This window comes from Plutella xylostella, chromosome 7 (assembly GCF_932276165.1).
Source record: "Plutella xylostella chromosome 7, ilPluXylo3.1, whole genome shotgun sequence".
NCBI lineage: Eukaryota > Metazoa > Arthropoda > Insecta > Lepidoptera > Plutellidae > Plutella > Plutella xylostella.
In genome coordinates this window covers 6,798,680-6,813,798 of record NC_063987.1, presented here as the reverse complement: position 1 = coordinate 6,813,798, position 15,119 = coordinate 6,798,680, and the positions used below count along the sequence as shown (strand labels likewise).

Here is a 15,119-nt window from a genome sequence, read left to right as displayed (position 1 = left end):
TGAAATGAAAATATTTTTTTTATTACTTAAGTAACTTTATTGCTAACTAAAAATATCCTTAGAAATCAAAATAACAATTTGACTAATTTCTTACATACTTAATTAATTTCTCTTTACTTTTTTCGTGTCTTTCACTGTACACAATAACCTCTTTACAACAAAAACAATTGACAAAATAACTAATACAACTAGTGCAAGAAGGTCCAGGTATGACTTCTGGTACCAGGGCACCATGAGTGCCGGGGAGCGCAGGTGCGGGGCGCCGCGCGTGCGGACCACGTGGCGCACCCAGTGAGGGATCTCCGCCGCCGGCTTCACTGGACGGTCGTGGTATATCTCCGACAACTCCTTTGCTTTCCTGGTGAATCTGGAAACAAAGATACCATGAAAAGGTTCGACAGATCTATCGATTCGAAGTCACTCAGTTATAAAGTTTATCTGAAGGACCTTGAACCGGCAAGCAAGCAGCAGGAAGAACCATGGCTGCTGTCGTCATTGATCAGCTATTGTGGTACATGTCATATTCCTATCAAATGCCAATCAAATATCTGATATCCGTGGTTCCTAAATATTGAGAGATGATAGCCATACAAAATAAAGTTACTTGACTTACCTGGGATTGCTAGCAATAGTTTCGATAGCCACTTTGAGGTCTTTATGCAAATTATGACTCAGCTCAACATTGAGCGCATATCCATTGGATATAGCTCTGTTTATATTCAAGAACTGGTCGAAGAATATCGGTACTCCTATTGTTGGTACTCCAAAGTGTATCGCCTCAGTTGATGAGCCGAGTCCTCCGTGTGAGATGAACACGAGGCAGTTCGGATGACCTGGAAGTAACAAAACTTTTCTATAACATGTTATAATTATAGGATTTTACCTAGCCGACGATCGATAGGGACTTGTGGAACAAGCATGGGAAGGCCTTTGGACTGCAGTGGAAAACATAAAAAGAAACTTAAAAAAACAGAATCTCTCCTCATAAGTGTTATTCTGATCTAATAAACTTACTTGCAGCTGGCGAGTCACTTGACCCTGCAGATGTATTGCAGATATTACAGTTATCTAACTAATGGCTCGATAAACCAAATTCTTCACTGCTTCCAGAATTAACATTTATATCTTACCTAATATGGCATGTTGTGGGGCCCATTTCAAAGTGTGTACGTTTTTCGGTAAGTTGGGGATGTCCTCCTCAAATTTCCAAATGACAGTCTGCTTCAGGGATCCGAACATGGCCAAGAGGTTGTTCCTCAAACTGTCCGGCATACTGGCGCTCCTCCATATCGAACCCATGCTGAAGTATACCACGCCGTTTGTGGATTTGTCCATGATTTCTTGTAAATCCTGTAATCAGTATATTGAATTTCATTTGTGTCTTGTAGGTTTATGTATGAAAATACTGTCTGGAAATTTTAGTAAATAATAATAATAATATGTTGTTATATACCTGGCACATTTTTTATTATATAGTTATATATAATAAAAAATGTGCCAGGCCAGCGTGGTAGACTAGGTAAGGCTTATGACCCTTCGTTCATTAGAAGACCCGTGCCCCAGCAGTTGGGACGTGATGGGTTATGGTGATGATGATGATGAGTCATAACCCTAAATAAGGCTTTGCAGAATACTCACTTTTGGCAAAGGTTCAAAATGTCCATCGATGTGGTGGCCCCCGATCAGCTTGGCACTTTGCGGGATGGCGGCCAGGCGACCCACGGCCTGGTGGGTGTTTATGAACAGGAGTGACGCATTGTACCGTATGTCGTCGTACGAAGGCAGAGGTTTTCCTTTGCTTGCAAACAATGGTTTGAAGATATTGTCGTATATGGCGTACTCGTGGGGTAAAATTGTGTACCTGAAAATTTAGACATGGAATTAAATGTTACAACGTGCTGTGAGGTACCACTGAGTTAAGATGTTTTATTGAGTATTGGACTAATCTTACTTAGGCTTTTTTGTAGGCTCTTCTTATTCTTTACTTATTTTAAAAACAATATTTTTAAAAACCTTTGTTTAATTACACCTATTATAAAAAAAAACAATACACTGTACTGTACCATTTAATCCAAAAGTTGGTCGCAAGTGTCCATAGCTCCTCAACTCGTTGTAAGAATGTCAATGGCGGTATGTTAAAAGATACGTAATCCGGGTAATAGGCGGGATTGACAGGTTCATGGACTAGCTTCAGGGAGAAAGAGTCTACCCCCATGGAATAGCTCCATATCATTGGACACTCGTAATACGCTGCTAATCTGGAAGAAACATAATATCTTATCATTAATGTACTACTACATAATTATAAAAATTGTGCGCCCCCCTGTGGGCACGGCGTATTCCGTTATACAACATGTTGCTTTTCGAACCCGAAAACTTTAAGGGGGGATTCTACGAGTAATTCCATCGGGAAAAACCCCCATATGTGGAGTCAAATCTCAATATTCTAAAAATGGCGGCCATTTTAAAGTTTTATGAGTTTGTCGGGTTCGAAAAACAACACATTTTATAGTACCTATGACTCCGTGGTCCAGTTGACTACTTAACAAATTCAATATCTTTACTTAAAAACGATTAATCATTCTAACATTAATGCCTTTAATGCCTTTAATAATTCTCAAATTATTGTAGCAACATTTTGCATAGAACTATGCGAAATAATTACCCAGCTGTCAGTTCTGTAATAAAATATTCTCCTATGACCACGTCGAACTTTTGCGTTTTGTCGTTAAGAAGTTTCTGAACGTTAGGGTTCTCGAGGGTCCGGCGGGAAACCTCGACCCCGTACAGCATCAGCTCTTCACGGTCGTTTATTATTTGTTTGTTGTCCAACAAATAGCTTATATTGAAGAGGTCACCGACCGCTACAAAAAATAATATGAAAATTAAAATAAAAATATATTTATTTTACACTAAAGATTATGAATAACGACTAGTTTATCCTGCGGGCTTTGCTTTGCTTTTAAAAGGTTAACATTTACCTATGCTACTCAGAGTGAATGGTACATGTATCTACCTTCATACATAATAGTAAAAAACTTACCAAATATGTGACTCAAGCCCTCACTGGCATCTACCTCATGGAAGTTTTCTTTTGGCTTATTTTTCATTGGAAAAGGCGTGACGTAGGTGACCTGGAAATAGAAAGCACTCTCACCTTAGAACCAATAAACGGGAATAGCTATTAAATTCCATCTATAAAGTCATGAAAACGGAAATGGCTTATACCTAATAGTAGATGATTTTTATTAACTTTTTTTTAAACACAGCGGTTTAAATTAAAAGAAGTTATCAATTGCTTTTTTATTTTTATCACATAGGTATTTAATTTTAAAATATTTAGAAATATTTGGAAGCCTTTATTTCCACGACTTTTGAGATGGACTGTGCTAGATTTTTCATATTCTCAGTTGTACAGGTACCTGTTTACATACATATTTGATTGAAACACGTGATAATTATTTGTGTTGATGCACAAATTGGTAGGTATCTACCACTTATGTACCTTTATTTTACCTAGACGATTATTTATTACGTAATTATAATGCATAAATGTGAAAGTAACTGTGTCTGTCTGTCTGTCTGTCTGTTACTCTTTCACGCCGAAACTACTGAACGGATTTGAATGTAATTTGGTATATATACGGTCAAGACCCTGGGAAAGAACATAGGCTACTTTTTATCCCGGAATTCCCACGGGAAAAGCTTTTTAAGGCGAAGCGAAGCGCGCGGGAATAGCTAGTAATGCATATAGGTCCATCGGTGATACCACGAAAATACCTAAAGGTCCTGAAACCTTTGAGTACTTATTTTTGAAGAGATTACGCTTTGCTAAACATTCTAGACAGGAGCTCAATTCCGGAGGTACGGAGCATAGATCTATACAATAATACTATGGTACGGAGATATGCATACAACAAGCTAAACGTTGCTTGAGTATCTCCGCTTGTATAGAAAACACGCACCGAAAACGCATCTGCGTGCGTTCATTCATGCGTTTATGAAATACACGCAACACGCAGCGTGATTTGGAGTAGTGTGAGAACCGCCATAATGTCCGGTGTCATGATACCGCTGAGATAAAGTTGTGAACCTTGAAAATATAATATTCTCTCGATTAAACTGCTCTCTATATTGGAAATGGACATGTTAGGAGATTTATATATTTACTTTTATAACACGTGAGCATACATTTTTAAAAATATCTACAGATGAACTGAGAACGGTGTGAACCTCCTCCTTTTTTCGAGGTCGGTTAAAATCAGATGAGTAGGTCTTACATAATAAGGAACAGCTGATTTTCTTTTCGCGATTTCAGAGTTTTGGTCGTTTATGTTGAATGATAATTATGGTATATCTACCATGCAGGTAAGAATCCAGGTAAGAATTCCTACTCAACTGTTTCACGACTTCAGAATATTGTTTCCATAAATAAAATTTGGATGGTACATGACATGGCCACGGAAAATACACTGATTTAATTTTGCCCTGTAAATTTACGCAACACATAATCTACACAATAATCCTATACACAACTGTAACTATCTCACCTCATGACCCGCTTTCAGAAGATGCTGTACAAACGCCTCCCCGTGCAAACTCAGGCTCTTTCCCGGCATCGTATACACCAGGAGAACATGATACGCCTCGCTCGCAACCACCATCAACGCGAGAACAGATATTGTTCTCAAACTAACCATTATGCTGAGTATTTTCCTCTACAAGGTTAACGACTAATATTGTTTATATAGTTAGTGCTGAGTAGTTGTAAAAAATTGACCGTTTCAATCGGTATTTAAGGAAGGACTGAATCGGAATCGTAGTTATATCTTGTTTTGTTGCTTGGTAGGTATGGATAGGGTGGGGTTTTATCAGTGTGCGTGGGTAGAAAGATGTTCTTGAGCAGTTATGTTTTTACGATGTGCCATAGTGGACGTTGCTCAATATGTGGAGTACATACATTGACCGGGAGGCCTATCGGAATCTCAAAACGACTAAGAATCTAGAAATTAAAGGCTCAAAAATTTGATTTGAAATTATTATTTTTTACAGTAAAAAGTATTATAGTAGCTATATAATAAAAATTCGGATCTGATTACAATAGGTATAGGTACTTAATGCAGATGTCCAAATGATTTCGCGACGGGCCTAGCAACATCACTGATTAAATTCCCCCTGTATCTGGGTATGTGTGTGCTTACATATATTATCTCAACGTACAGAAATGTTTTAAGAGATAAAATAGTTTGTTTTTGAGTAAGATTTAACAACCACGTGTATTGTGTATGTGAAGTCAGATGATTTGCAGTTAATTAAAACGAATTTAGAAGTTACAACGTTAATAAACTTATATGCAAGTCAGCGAAACAAGTCTAGATTCAAATTTATTTTAGATAGATATTCTTTATTTGTACACAAAAACATAGTCAAAAATTACAAAAAAAACTTAATCTAACACATTATGTACAAATGGCGGCCTTATCACTTAAAGCGATTTCTTCCAGGCAACCTTTGGGTGGAAGGATATTTCGATGAAAAGGGTTAAGTGTACTAGTGTATTTTAGAAATTGTGTTAGGAGTGACTTCAATAAATTTATAAAGACTACTTTTCTCAATTCGCAAGGTATAACCATGGGGAAACTTTTTTTTGAGCATATGTAGAGGTGCGTTTTTTGCTGGCTGTGGTCTCTTTTTCTGCTTTAATAACAGTACCAAAAAAAATTATGTCTACTACATTTTTTCAGGTAGGTACTTATTAAATATCAGGTACGAGACCTAATATCTGCTTTGATTTAATAGATGTACATAATATAACACTTCGTTCATTATGGGCCAATGTTTTAATCCGTAGTTAACTCAACCATTGGTCAAAAATCACAACCATTTTGCCATTAACACACAACTTTTTTATGTAGCTGTTATACTTCACACGTGATTTGACTAATGGTTATAGTTGAAGTTGACTATGGACCTAAAAACCGGCACTTGTCTGGTAGTAACTTACATAACTTATAGTTAATAAGTATGACAACAAACAACAATAATTTATAGCTACCCAAATGTTTTTGCGTAGCGACTCTAGAAAAACAGTAAGTAGGTATCATCGTATGATAGTAAAATTTATATGTAGGTACTTATGTCTGGGATCATAACAACAACAGATTATGCCTACCTAATCATAAGAAGTACATAAGTGTTTTTTTAGTAAAACACAATGTAACGATTCAAATTAAGACAAATTATAATAAACACAAGTCATCATGATAATAATGACACAGATGTTGTCATGTGAGTAAACTGATAAGTGTTAACTGTGTGTATATTATGAATAGTATTTTAGATAGACGAACTTCAACCTTTTATCTCCGGTCATTCGATCACTTCTCGATCGTCATGATGTTCATACGGATTAATTCGTCATTACGTAAAGTTGTATGTCATGCACGCCTTTTTGTAAAATGGCGAAGGCAAATTAAATATGCGATTAGGTATATTAAACCTCTAGAATTTTATTTATTACTTATATAACAAACAATATTTACGAAGCCTGATTTTCAAACATATTTATTTTCATAAACAAGGCTCCTACTCGAAGTTTTATTTATATTCAAGTATTAAATAAATATATATTATATACCTATATCATTTTATAAACAAGCGGCAATTTGCAAACTGACGCGGCGGTTTGTATAATGACGAATCTAATAATACGCCGCGCTCCGTCTCGCGAGTAGATGTGTAGTGTAGACTACTGTAGACCAAACCGTATGTTTTTCACACCGAAGGTCAAGACTACATAAATATAGTGATTCCATACGAGTTCCTTAGATTAGAATCGGATGACTTGTGGATTGTACAGTGTTACTCGCGCTTGAGCGCTGTAATGTTTGAACATTATTTAAATTTAAATAAACTATGAATTGTTTAGTTTTGTAAGTAGTTTGTTAAAAGTAAATAATCACGATGTGGAAGCTTCTGTGTGTCTTGGCGGTGTGCGCTTCGCAAATTGTTTCCGGATACAGGATCCTAGTTGTGTTTCCGTTTCCGAACAAAAGTCATTCGATACTCGGCCACGGGGTCGTGAGAGTGTTGCTGGACGCCGGACATCAGGTATTGTTGTGTTTGTTTTAAGAATATACACTCGCGAACAATGAAAAGGTTCCACTTACAATATTCCAATACTAAAGTACCCCATTTTTTAAAGACATCAATATTTACGTTTTTAGTTGGTGATGCGCTGTTAAATATACTTCAATAGGCGGCGTTTTCCGTTTAGGATTAATTCGGTGCTTTTGTCACTGAAACTTTTTAATTGTTCGTGAGCGTTTATTGAAGACAGAAATGTCTGATAGTTATTGCTCTCTCCGTAACGATTGCCCCGAATGTGACTAATCTGAACTAAATTTAATGCATTTTTAATTTCATAACATTTTTGATATCTTTATTAGCGACAAGATAAATAAATCTTTTACTTATATTTTCAATAATAAGTACTTATCTGTCTATCGGTATGTCTGGTTTACGAATTCTAGAGCATCGTAGATAAGATAAAAAGTGAAAAAACTGTTTTACCAAAAGTAATGTACAAAACAAACAAAAAACATTTATAATTGCGGTGATAAGTATGTATACATATACTTACTTTAATACTACCTACCTATATTTTTACTGTAGATAATTCTATGTTCGCTTTTAACCAACATCGAAAAAAAGGAGGATATTCTAAATTCGTGTGTATGTATTTTTTTTATATCTGTGTTTGTAGGTGACGTACATCACGAATTCTCCGATGAAGAGCTCCAGTCCCAACCTTCGCCAGGTGGATGTCAGCGATAATGTCAACCATTTCCCCATCAGTAAGTACCTACCTATGATTACGAAATCTGAAAGGCAATCGATCTAGTTTCTAGATAAATGTCCTGTCACTAAGCAGTGTCGCTCGCTTTTCAAGTCTGACGTGACTTGTATAGATCTGATAGATGGTATGACTCAGAGGTAGATTAACTGCTACATTAAACACATCAACGTTACAACCTGTCATAATCGTATGAAAATAACTAGGTACCAGTCATCGGTAGATAAAGTTATTGGAACTGGCAGTCAATAAACTGAATTAATTAATTTATTATACGTACTTCACTGACTTTTATACGTAACTCAAAACACACGTAAAATAACCACAACATCCGTATCCTTCCACAGACGCATTCAATCTGGAAACGTTCCTGCAAAACCAAATAAGAACCGATGACATAACGTTTTTCTACGAGGCATTCTTCGTGTTGAACAAGGCGACGATAGCCAACCCGAACGTGCAGGCCCTGATGGGAGATCCTGCGCAGGAGTTTGATCTCGTCTTCGTGGAGTGGATGTTTAGCGAGCTCATGTCTGGGTAAGTTGCTAAGTAATTCTTTTGGGCCAATGCTAGTTGACCCTTATAGTTTCCTTGGAAAAAACGCTGCCACGCCAACCGCTCTCTCTGGCATTCGCCAGGGTACGATTCTCGTGGTACGAAAATTATTTCCAATGCCGAGATTTGCCCAAGATGACTTAAAACGTCAATCGTAAATTTTTCTATGATTTTGAAATTAGAGATTTGAAGCGGAGATATATCTCGGTTTAAGAGATTAATTTCATTTCATTTATTAATCACCTCCGAAACTGCTACTATTTAAGTAAACATGTTTTTCTTACCTACAGTTTATCAGCAGTATACAACTGCCCGTACGTTTGGTTTTCATCTATGGAGCCGCACTGGATGATCCTGGAACTCATAGATGAGGCTCTGAACCCGGCGTACACCACAGAGATAATGTCGTTGAACTCTGCGCCACTGACGTTCACGGAGAGGGTCAGCGAGCTCTATGGACAACTGCACACCAAGGCTTATAAAGCTATGTAAGTAAGATATTTTATTAAAGTCCTGTAATCCTTGACGAGGAAGTACATCAAACGAAAAGTTTTTTTTTGGGATCGCTATCCATCGCCTACCGTGTTTTGGTTAAGATTGTTCTACGTAGATGTTTACACTAGACCACTGGTAGATTTTCCTTACTTTATGCCCTTATCATAGTAGGTAATGAATATGAATAACAGCTAGAGTCAACTTCTTCTTCTTCTTCTTCCTAGCCTTTTCCTTATTTAGGGTCGGCTTTGTGCGTCATGTCACGTCATTTTACCCTATCCTCTGTCATATCCTCATTCACTCCACACTCTCTCATATTTTCTTTCACACAATCAAGCCACGTCTTTCTTGGTCTTCCCCTCTTACGCCTTCCTTCAGGTCTCATTTCCAACACTTTCTTGGTCACATAGTTATCTTCTCTTCTCATGACATGCCCAAACCAAGAAAGGCGATGGCTTTTCGACTTCTCCACTATAGGAGCCACTTTCATACTTCCCCTTATATACTCATTTCGTATTCATCCTTTTCTCATCACATACTTTGGTTGCCCAGCACTCAGCCCCATACAACATCACCGGCCTTATGACGCTTTTATATATTTTGCCTTTGATCTTGATTGGCATCTTGCGATCGCACGTCGTGCCGGTGAGTTGTTTCCATCGCATTCATTCGTCTCGTCACATCCCTGTTAATACTTCCATCACTCTGTAGAAGGGAGCCGAGGTATCGGAAATCCTCACCTACTGCAGTGGCGAGGTACCCAGAGATATCGACGCAGCTGAAGTAGGTCCTCCGAATTGACAGAACACATATTCTGTTTTGGTCCTACTCAATCTCAATCCCACACTCTCTAGGGTGTCTCGCCACTGGTTCAGTTGCTCATGTACTTCATCCCCACTCTCATCGACAAGCACGATGTCGTCTGCAAAGAGCATGCACCAGGGCGCATCCTTCTGGATTGCAGATGTTAATGCATCCATTACCAATAAAAATAGGTATGGACTCAGGGATGAGCCCTGGTGCACGCCCACTCTGACCTCGAACCTGTCGGTGGTGCCGACTGCAGTGCGGACCTGCGTGTTGGCACCTGCGTACATGTCCTGAACAATACTTATGTACTTTACGAGTACATCCAACTGCGAAAAACATGAAAAATCCACCACAAATGAACAAATCCGAACCAACTAAATACTGTTACAAATCTTACAGACATTACGACTCTCTGGAACGGCAGGCTTACGAAAAAGGTTTCGGGCCTTTTGTGGCTGCTAAAGGTCGAGTTCTACCTCCGTGGGAGGATGTCAAGTACAACGCATCTCTCATGCTGGCCAACGCTCACGTGTCTATGGGAGAAGCCACCAGACTGCCTCAGAGCTTCAAGCCAATAGGCGGGTACCACATTGACCCTAAGACTGCTCCTTTACCACAGGTTTGTCTAGAAAGTAAAGCTTTTACTTGTCCCATTTTAGTAAGATCTCCTAAAAATGCATTTTAGGAAATTGTGTATTAGTCTTTCAGCATAGAGACTCAGACAATTATGTTGTTTCAGGATCTTCAAAACATTATGGATAATGCCTCAAATGGTGTGATATACTTCAGTATGGGATCGACCCTACAGAGCAAGGATTTACCAGATGAAATCAAAACAAGTCTACTGAAAATGTTCGGCCAGTTGAAACAAACAGTATTGTGGAAGTTTGAAGAAAATGTGCCAAACCTACCGAAAAATGTTAAAATTATAAAATGGGCTCCACAGCCAAGTATTTTAGGTAAGATTCCAAGGTACAAACAGAATAGAATAGGTGCAACTTTATTGATTTACAAGAACAAAAAATATACCTATTTATATACCAGATAAAATGGCTGACAACTGAGAGCATTATTAATTAATAACTTTTTACTTACTTATCTGATTTCACAAACGTTTATGTTGAATGTAAGGATATATTGTTAGGCTTCTTGTATATTTCTTTCACTAAGATTTTTGGTGTTTTCGGTTAATAAGTCTCTAAGTTGAAAAAGTTACAAAATACGGGGGCAGTTCCTGTCACGACAAAAAATCTCTCACATACAATGAGAACCGTGAGAACCATATAAATCCTCTTTTAGGCCATAACTTGGAAACCAATCAATTACCCTGTATTTCCAGCTCATCCAAACTGCATCCTCTTCATCACCCACGGCGGTCTGCTCTCCACGACTGAGACCATCCACTACGGAGTCCCCACCATCGGCATACCAGCCTTCGCTGACCAGTTCCTCAACGTGAAAAGATCTGTCAAGAAGGGCATAGCTAAGATGGTCTACCTGTCTTACAACTTAGCCGATGAGCTTAAAGAGGCTATTGAAGAGATGATTAGCAATTCCAGGTAGTTATTTAAAATTTGGTAAAACCAATTGGTGGTGTTGGCACAGGACCGGAAGAATTGGCGTACAAAAAAGGAGGCCTATACCCTACAGTGAGCGATAGAAAGCTACTGATAATGATGATGATGATGATACACTAGATGTGTTTATTATTAGTTACTGTTCTCAATGTTCTTATCCAACTAACATTTGAAGTTAAGAAGTTGAAGTTAGCAGCAATGAAGCTAATCTAGCCCACCCCTCCTCTACTTCGGAGACTCTTGACACAACTTTACAATGATTGTATTTTCCAGTTACAGACAAAGAGTGCAGGAGTTGTCGGAGGTCTACCACGACCGACCGGCGCCGCCCGCCGCTGAGCTGGCCCACTGGGTGCGTCACGTCATCCGCACGCGCGGTGCCCCGCACCTTCGCTCCCCTGCTCTCCTGGTACCCTGGTACCAGAAACTCTACCTCGATCTCGCCGCTGTTGTGTTTGTTGTTATTGTTTTGTTGTTTGTTGTTGTTAAACGATGTTTGTTGTGTTTAGTGTCTTCGAAGAAAGTAAAGAAGAGTTAAGTAATTAAATAAAGATAAATTATAATCTAGTTATTCGTTATTTTCTGTGTGTTTCTTTTTCATAACAATCTCAATCTCTATCTAATATATTATTATAATAATGTTATTATTTAATAGTACCTAACGATGTAGGTAGGTACCTAACATAATTTGCCTCCATGTTTTTTATTACATGTCATGACTTCTAACATAACCTAAAGTAATTATTTCGCGGAAACGATAACATAATATTATATGTATAAGTCATAATAAGAAAATACCTAGAACGGGTCTAATATTCTGATGCGCTGTTAAATGTACGTCATTCAATAGTGCACACGGCTAGTCTTTTTCCCTTTGACTGGAACTTTTTCATTGCTCGTGAGCGTGAGTGCATAAAAAAAACACACTTTATTTCTCTCATTCTTACTGCGGCAACCGCAACCGGCGCCAATGCAGGCTGCAATCTGTGAAACACATGTAACAGCGTTACAGGGGGCGGTTTCCACTATTTGCATTTGCACTGAAGAGAAGGAAACAATTTGAGGTGCCTTGAGGCTTGGCGAATGGCAATTTGCAAAAGTAGCGGAACTGTTTCTGGGGCCATAATTTTAAGTGTATGGTTGCAGCCAGTGCTTTATGGTACGCGAAGCAAATGTGCATAGTTGGTGGAACTCTTTACGGCGTAGTGAATGTGTTTATTGTAAAATGTATTTTATGTTAAGTGGGTAAAGTAGCGTTTTGAGTATTTACAATAATAATTTCGAGAAAAATATGTAAGTAGGTAACTCTATTGGGTGTCTAGTAGAGTATCGTGAGATTTACTTTGCCCGTGCTACTAGTTATTACCAGATCTTTAATGAATCTTTGTAAAAGGTCAAACAGCTGTATTGTAATCAATGAAGTATACCGTAATAATTATGAATCGCAAGTGGAAACTTATTAAAATATCTACTTACTTCACATTTCTAAATAATAATTTTCGGTACGAACAGAACAATGTAAGTTTGCTTATTTTAACATGAACCCATTGTGAAACCAGCCCTAAGGTTATGTAAAACGAAATTCCGAGTGAATTATTCAATTGGCCTTTTTAATAAATGTTACCGCAATGGCGCACGACCGTTTGAATTTCAAATCAGGAACGACGGTCGAACGGTGTTCCACATTCGAAACCAGACCGTTACAAGTTCCTCCCAGTTTCACTTGCTGGTGAACTACCCTCGTTACATTCTGGCTGGATGCTCAAAACAAGAAACGGTAGGTAGCTAATGGTTTAATTGTAAATGGTTATAGGTTTACACAGGCCCCGGTGCTTAGGTAATCATTTTAGCGATTCATAATTTTCACCGAGCTAGCTATGTTTAAAATGTATGCAGTTTGCATTGTTGCACGTAGTATAGTAGTAAGTTGCATAGTAAGCCAAAATGGGATGACTGACTTACTTACCGTCTTTCGACTTACTTTACCCTTTCTTAACATCATGTAAAGATGTTGAAGCTCAATTAGCATAGCTTTATGAATTGTGGAGCACGTCCTCAAAGAATCACATCACAAATAATCTTAATGTGATAAATAGTAACTTATTACTAATGCTGTATAATTAATAATGATGTATAATTTAATTAGGTATCTGTTTTATTTCTGAAAAACTAAATATAGATTTGGTTTTCAGCATGTCAGCAATTCTATAATTTCGAATCAAGCTTGCCATCAATGGAAGATTTCACGTAAATTCACGTAAAGTCCGCACCAATACCAAATTGATTGGTAAACTTCAATGCTATTAGCAAATTGGGCCGTGTCAGACTTTACCTAAAATTTTACGGTTAATTAAATTTCTTGTCTTAAACACGTACCGCACACACGGGGGCACAAAGTCGAAAATTATCTTTCCATGCGTTAAATTACGCAAACGAGGGTCTCTGACTTCAAACACGCGAAAGATTGGAAAAGTTTACAGGCGAGATAATTATTTGTAAGCGGTTCGGCTCGCGTACCTGTTGACTTCAAAGTGATGATCAACACCTTGAATATTTCATTTCTATCATATTATAAATAGGCTGGAAGCGGTGGTCCGGGAGACTGGTTGCTGTTAAACGATTGCTATTTGCTAATTATATCTAAATATAACAACGGGGTATTAAAAAAGGCTTTAGTAGCCGAAAGAACATAAGTTTACCCTTAAACGTTTTTTCCGGATATTTTTTTTTAATATAAAAAATATATATCTAAACAATCATACCTTGTACTAATAATGTACTCCATTGCAGGGTAGGCAGAGGTGCATTGCTGCACCCACTTTTTGCCAGTGTTTTTGTTAGTCCCAATGTAATAGGGGGCGGGCCTATAGCCATTTTACGGGCACATCCAAGACCCGAGAGCAAATATCTGTGTTTAAACAAATATCTGCCCCAGCCGGGAATCGAACCCGGGACCTTCTGCTCAGTAGTCAGGGTCACTATTAGCCACTACGCCATTCGGTCGTCATTTTTTTAATAGTGACCAATAAAATTAAAACCACTGGACCGATTTGAGAAAACTCAATATTATGCTACAATTATAATTAATGTATTCTACTACCCAGGGTATGATTCATAAAACAATTTAAACAATAGAAGAAACCGTAAAGTTTATGATGAAGACTTTGTTACAAATTAGAAATGCAAAATTTGTACAAATGGGGCGGAGTAATAAAAGGTGGAATATAATAATAACGAAAGATTTTGCTGAACGATAGGTACTTACTACTTACTGTAGATATACAGGCTGATTATAACTTATCCACTTGCTACAAAATTATTTAATTTCCACACATAAAAGGTCCTAAAAAAAGTTACCAATTTACTTATTAAGTAACATTTCTGTAAGAAGTAGATATATACTTATTTTGGTTGTGGTCGGAGTCTTTTGAACGGAAAACAAATAACAAACATTTTAACGGCAAGCCACTGAAACAAAAAAGTGTTGGGTACTACAACAGACAGGTATTTAAAAAAAATATTTTACATAATTGTTTATGTAAAACTCAGTACCACCCTGTATATCAACCCTTTATCGCTTCAACAACTGATGGCTGTAAAGTTAAAGTAACAACTCACGGCTACAGGCAGTTCCGCAGTTTGTCCTTTGTCGTTAGACAGATATTATTTTACAAGTAATAAGTACCTACTACTTGTAAACACTCAAAATGAAAGAGCCGTTAGGAAAGTCAAATAATTTCTTATTTATTTGGTTTGTGTATATATAAATTGATCTCCCTCTTCAACTCCGTGGTGAAGTCGGTTCTGCTGTTCGGTTGTGAAACGTG

General features: G+C 37.7%; 2 protein-coding genes across 2 annotated transcripts; one reads left to right on the top strand and one right to left on the bottom strand.

Moving 5' to 3' along the window:
- Nucleotides 1-13: 13 nt before the first annotated feature.
- On the bottom strand, nt 14-4,814 carry LOC119690826 (UDP-glucosyltransferase 2). Its single transcript, XM_038106697.2, has 8 exons — nt 4,551-4,814; nt 3,044-3,134; nt 2,666-2,864; nt 2,064-2,258; nt 1,639-1,861; nt 1,131-1,350; nt 614-833; nt 14-367 (listed from the first exon to the last, which is right to left on the bottom strand). Exons 1-8 carry the CDS (start codon nt 4,698-4,700, stop codon nt 103-105), a joined length of 1,563 nt encoding a protein of 520 aa, XP_037962625.2. The 5' UTR covers nt 4,701-4,814; the 3' UTR covers nt 14-102.
- A 2,079-nt stretch (nt 4,815-6,893) lies between these two features.
- Nucleotides 6,894-11,859, top strand: LOC105393144 (UDP-glucosyltransferase 2). The gene is made up of 8 exons (XM_048622121.1): nt 6,894-7,110; nt 7,766-7,856; nt 8,203-8,392; nt 8,701-8,898; nt 10,115-10,334; nt 10,455-10,674; nt 11,055-11,274; nt 11,566-11,859. Exons 1-8 carry the CDS (start codon nt 6,964-6,966, stop codon nt 11,828-11,830), a joined length of 1,551 nt encoding a protein of 516 aa, XP_048478078.1. The 5' UTR covers nt 6,894-6,963; the 3' UTR covers nt 11,831-11,859.
- The last annotated feature ends 3,260 nt before the right edge of the window (nt 11,860-15,119 follow it).

Coding starts and splice junctions, on each gene's coding strand:
- LOC119690826 (XM_038106697.2), bottom strand. CDS start 4,700: ATGGTTAGTTTGAGAACAATATCTGTTCTCGCGTTGATGGTGGTTGCG. Junction 2,259..2,665: donor ATTACAGAACTGACAGCTGG/GTAATTATTTCG, acceptor TGTTTCTTCCAG/ATTAGCAGCGTATTACGAGT. Junction 834..1,130: donor CCCACAACATGCCATATTAG/GTAAGATATAAA, acceptor TGTTACTTCCAG/GTCATCCGAACTGCCTCGTG.
- LOC105393144 (XM_048622121.1), top strand. CDS start 6,964: ATGTGGAAGCTTCTGTGTGTCTTGGCGGTGTGCGCTTCGCAAATTGTT. Junction 7,857..8,202: donor TGTCAACCATTTCCCCATCA/GTAAGTACCTAC, acceptor ATCCTTCCACAG/ACGCATTCAATCTGGAAACG. Junction 10,335..10,454: donor AGACTGCTCCTTTACCACAG/GTTTGTCTAGAA, acceptor ATGTTGTTTCAG/GATCTTCAAAACATTATGGA.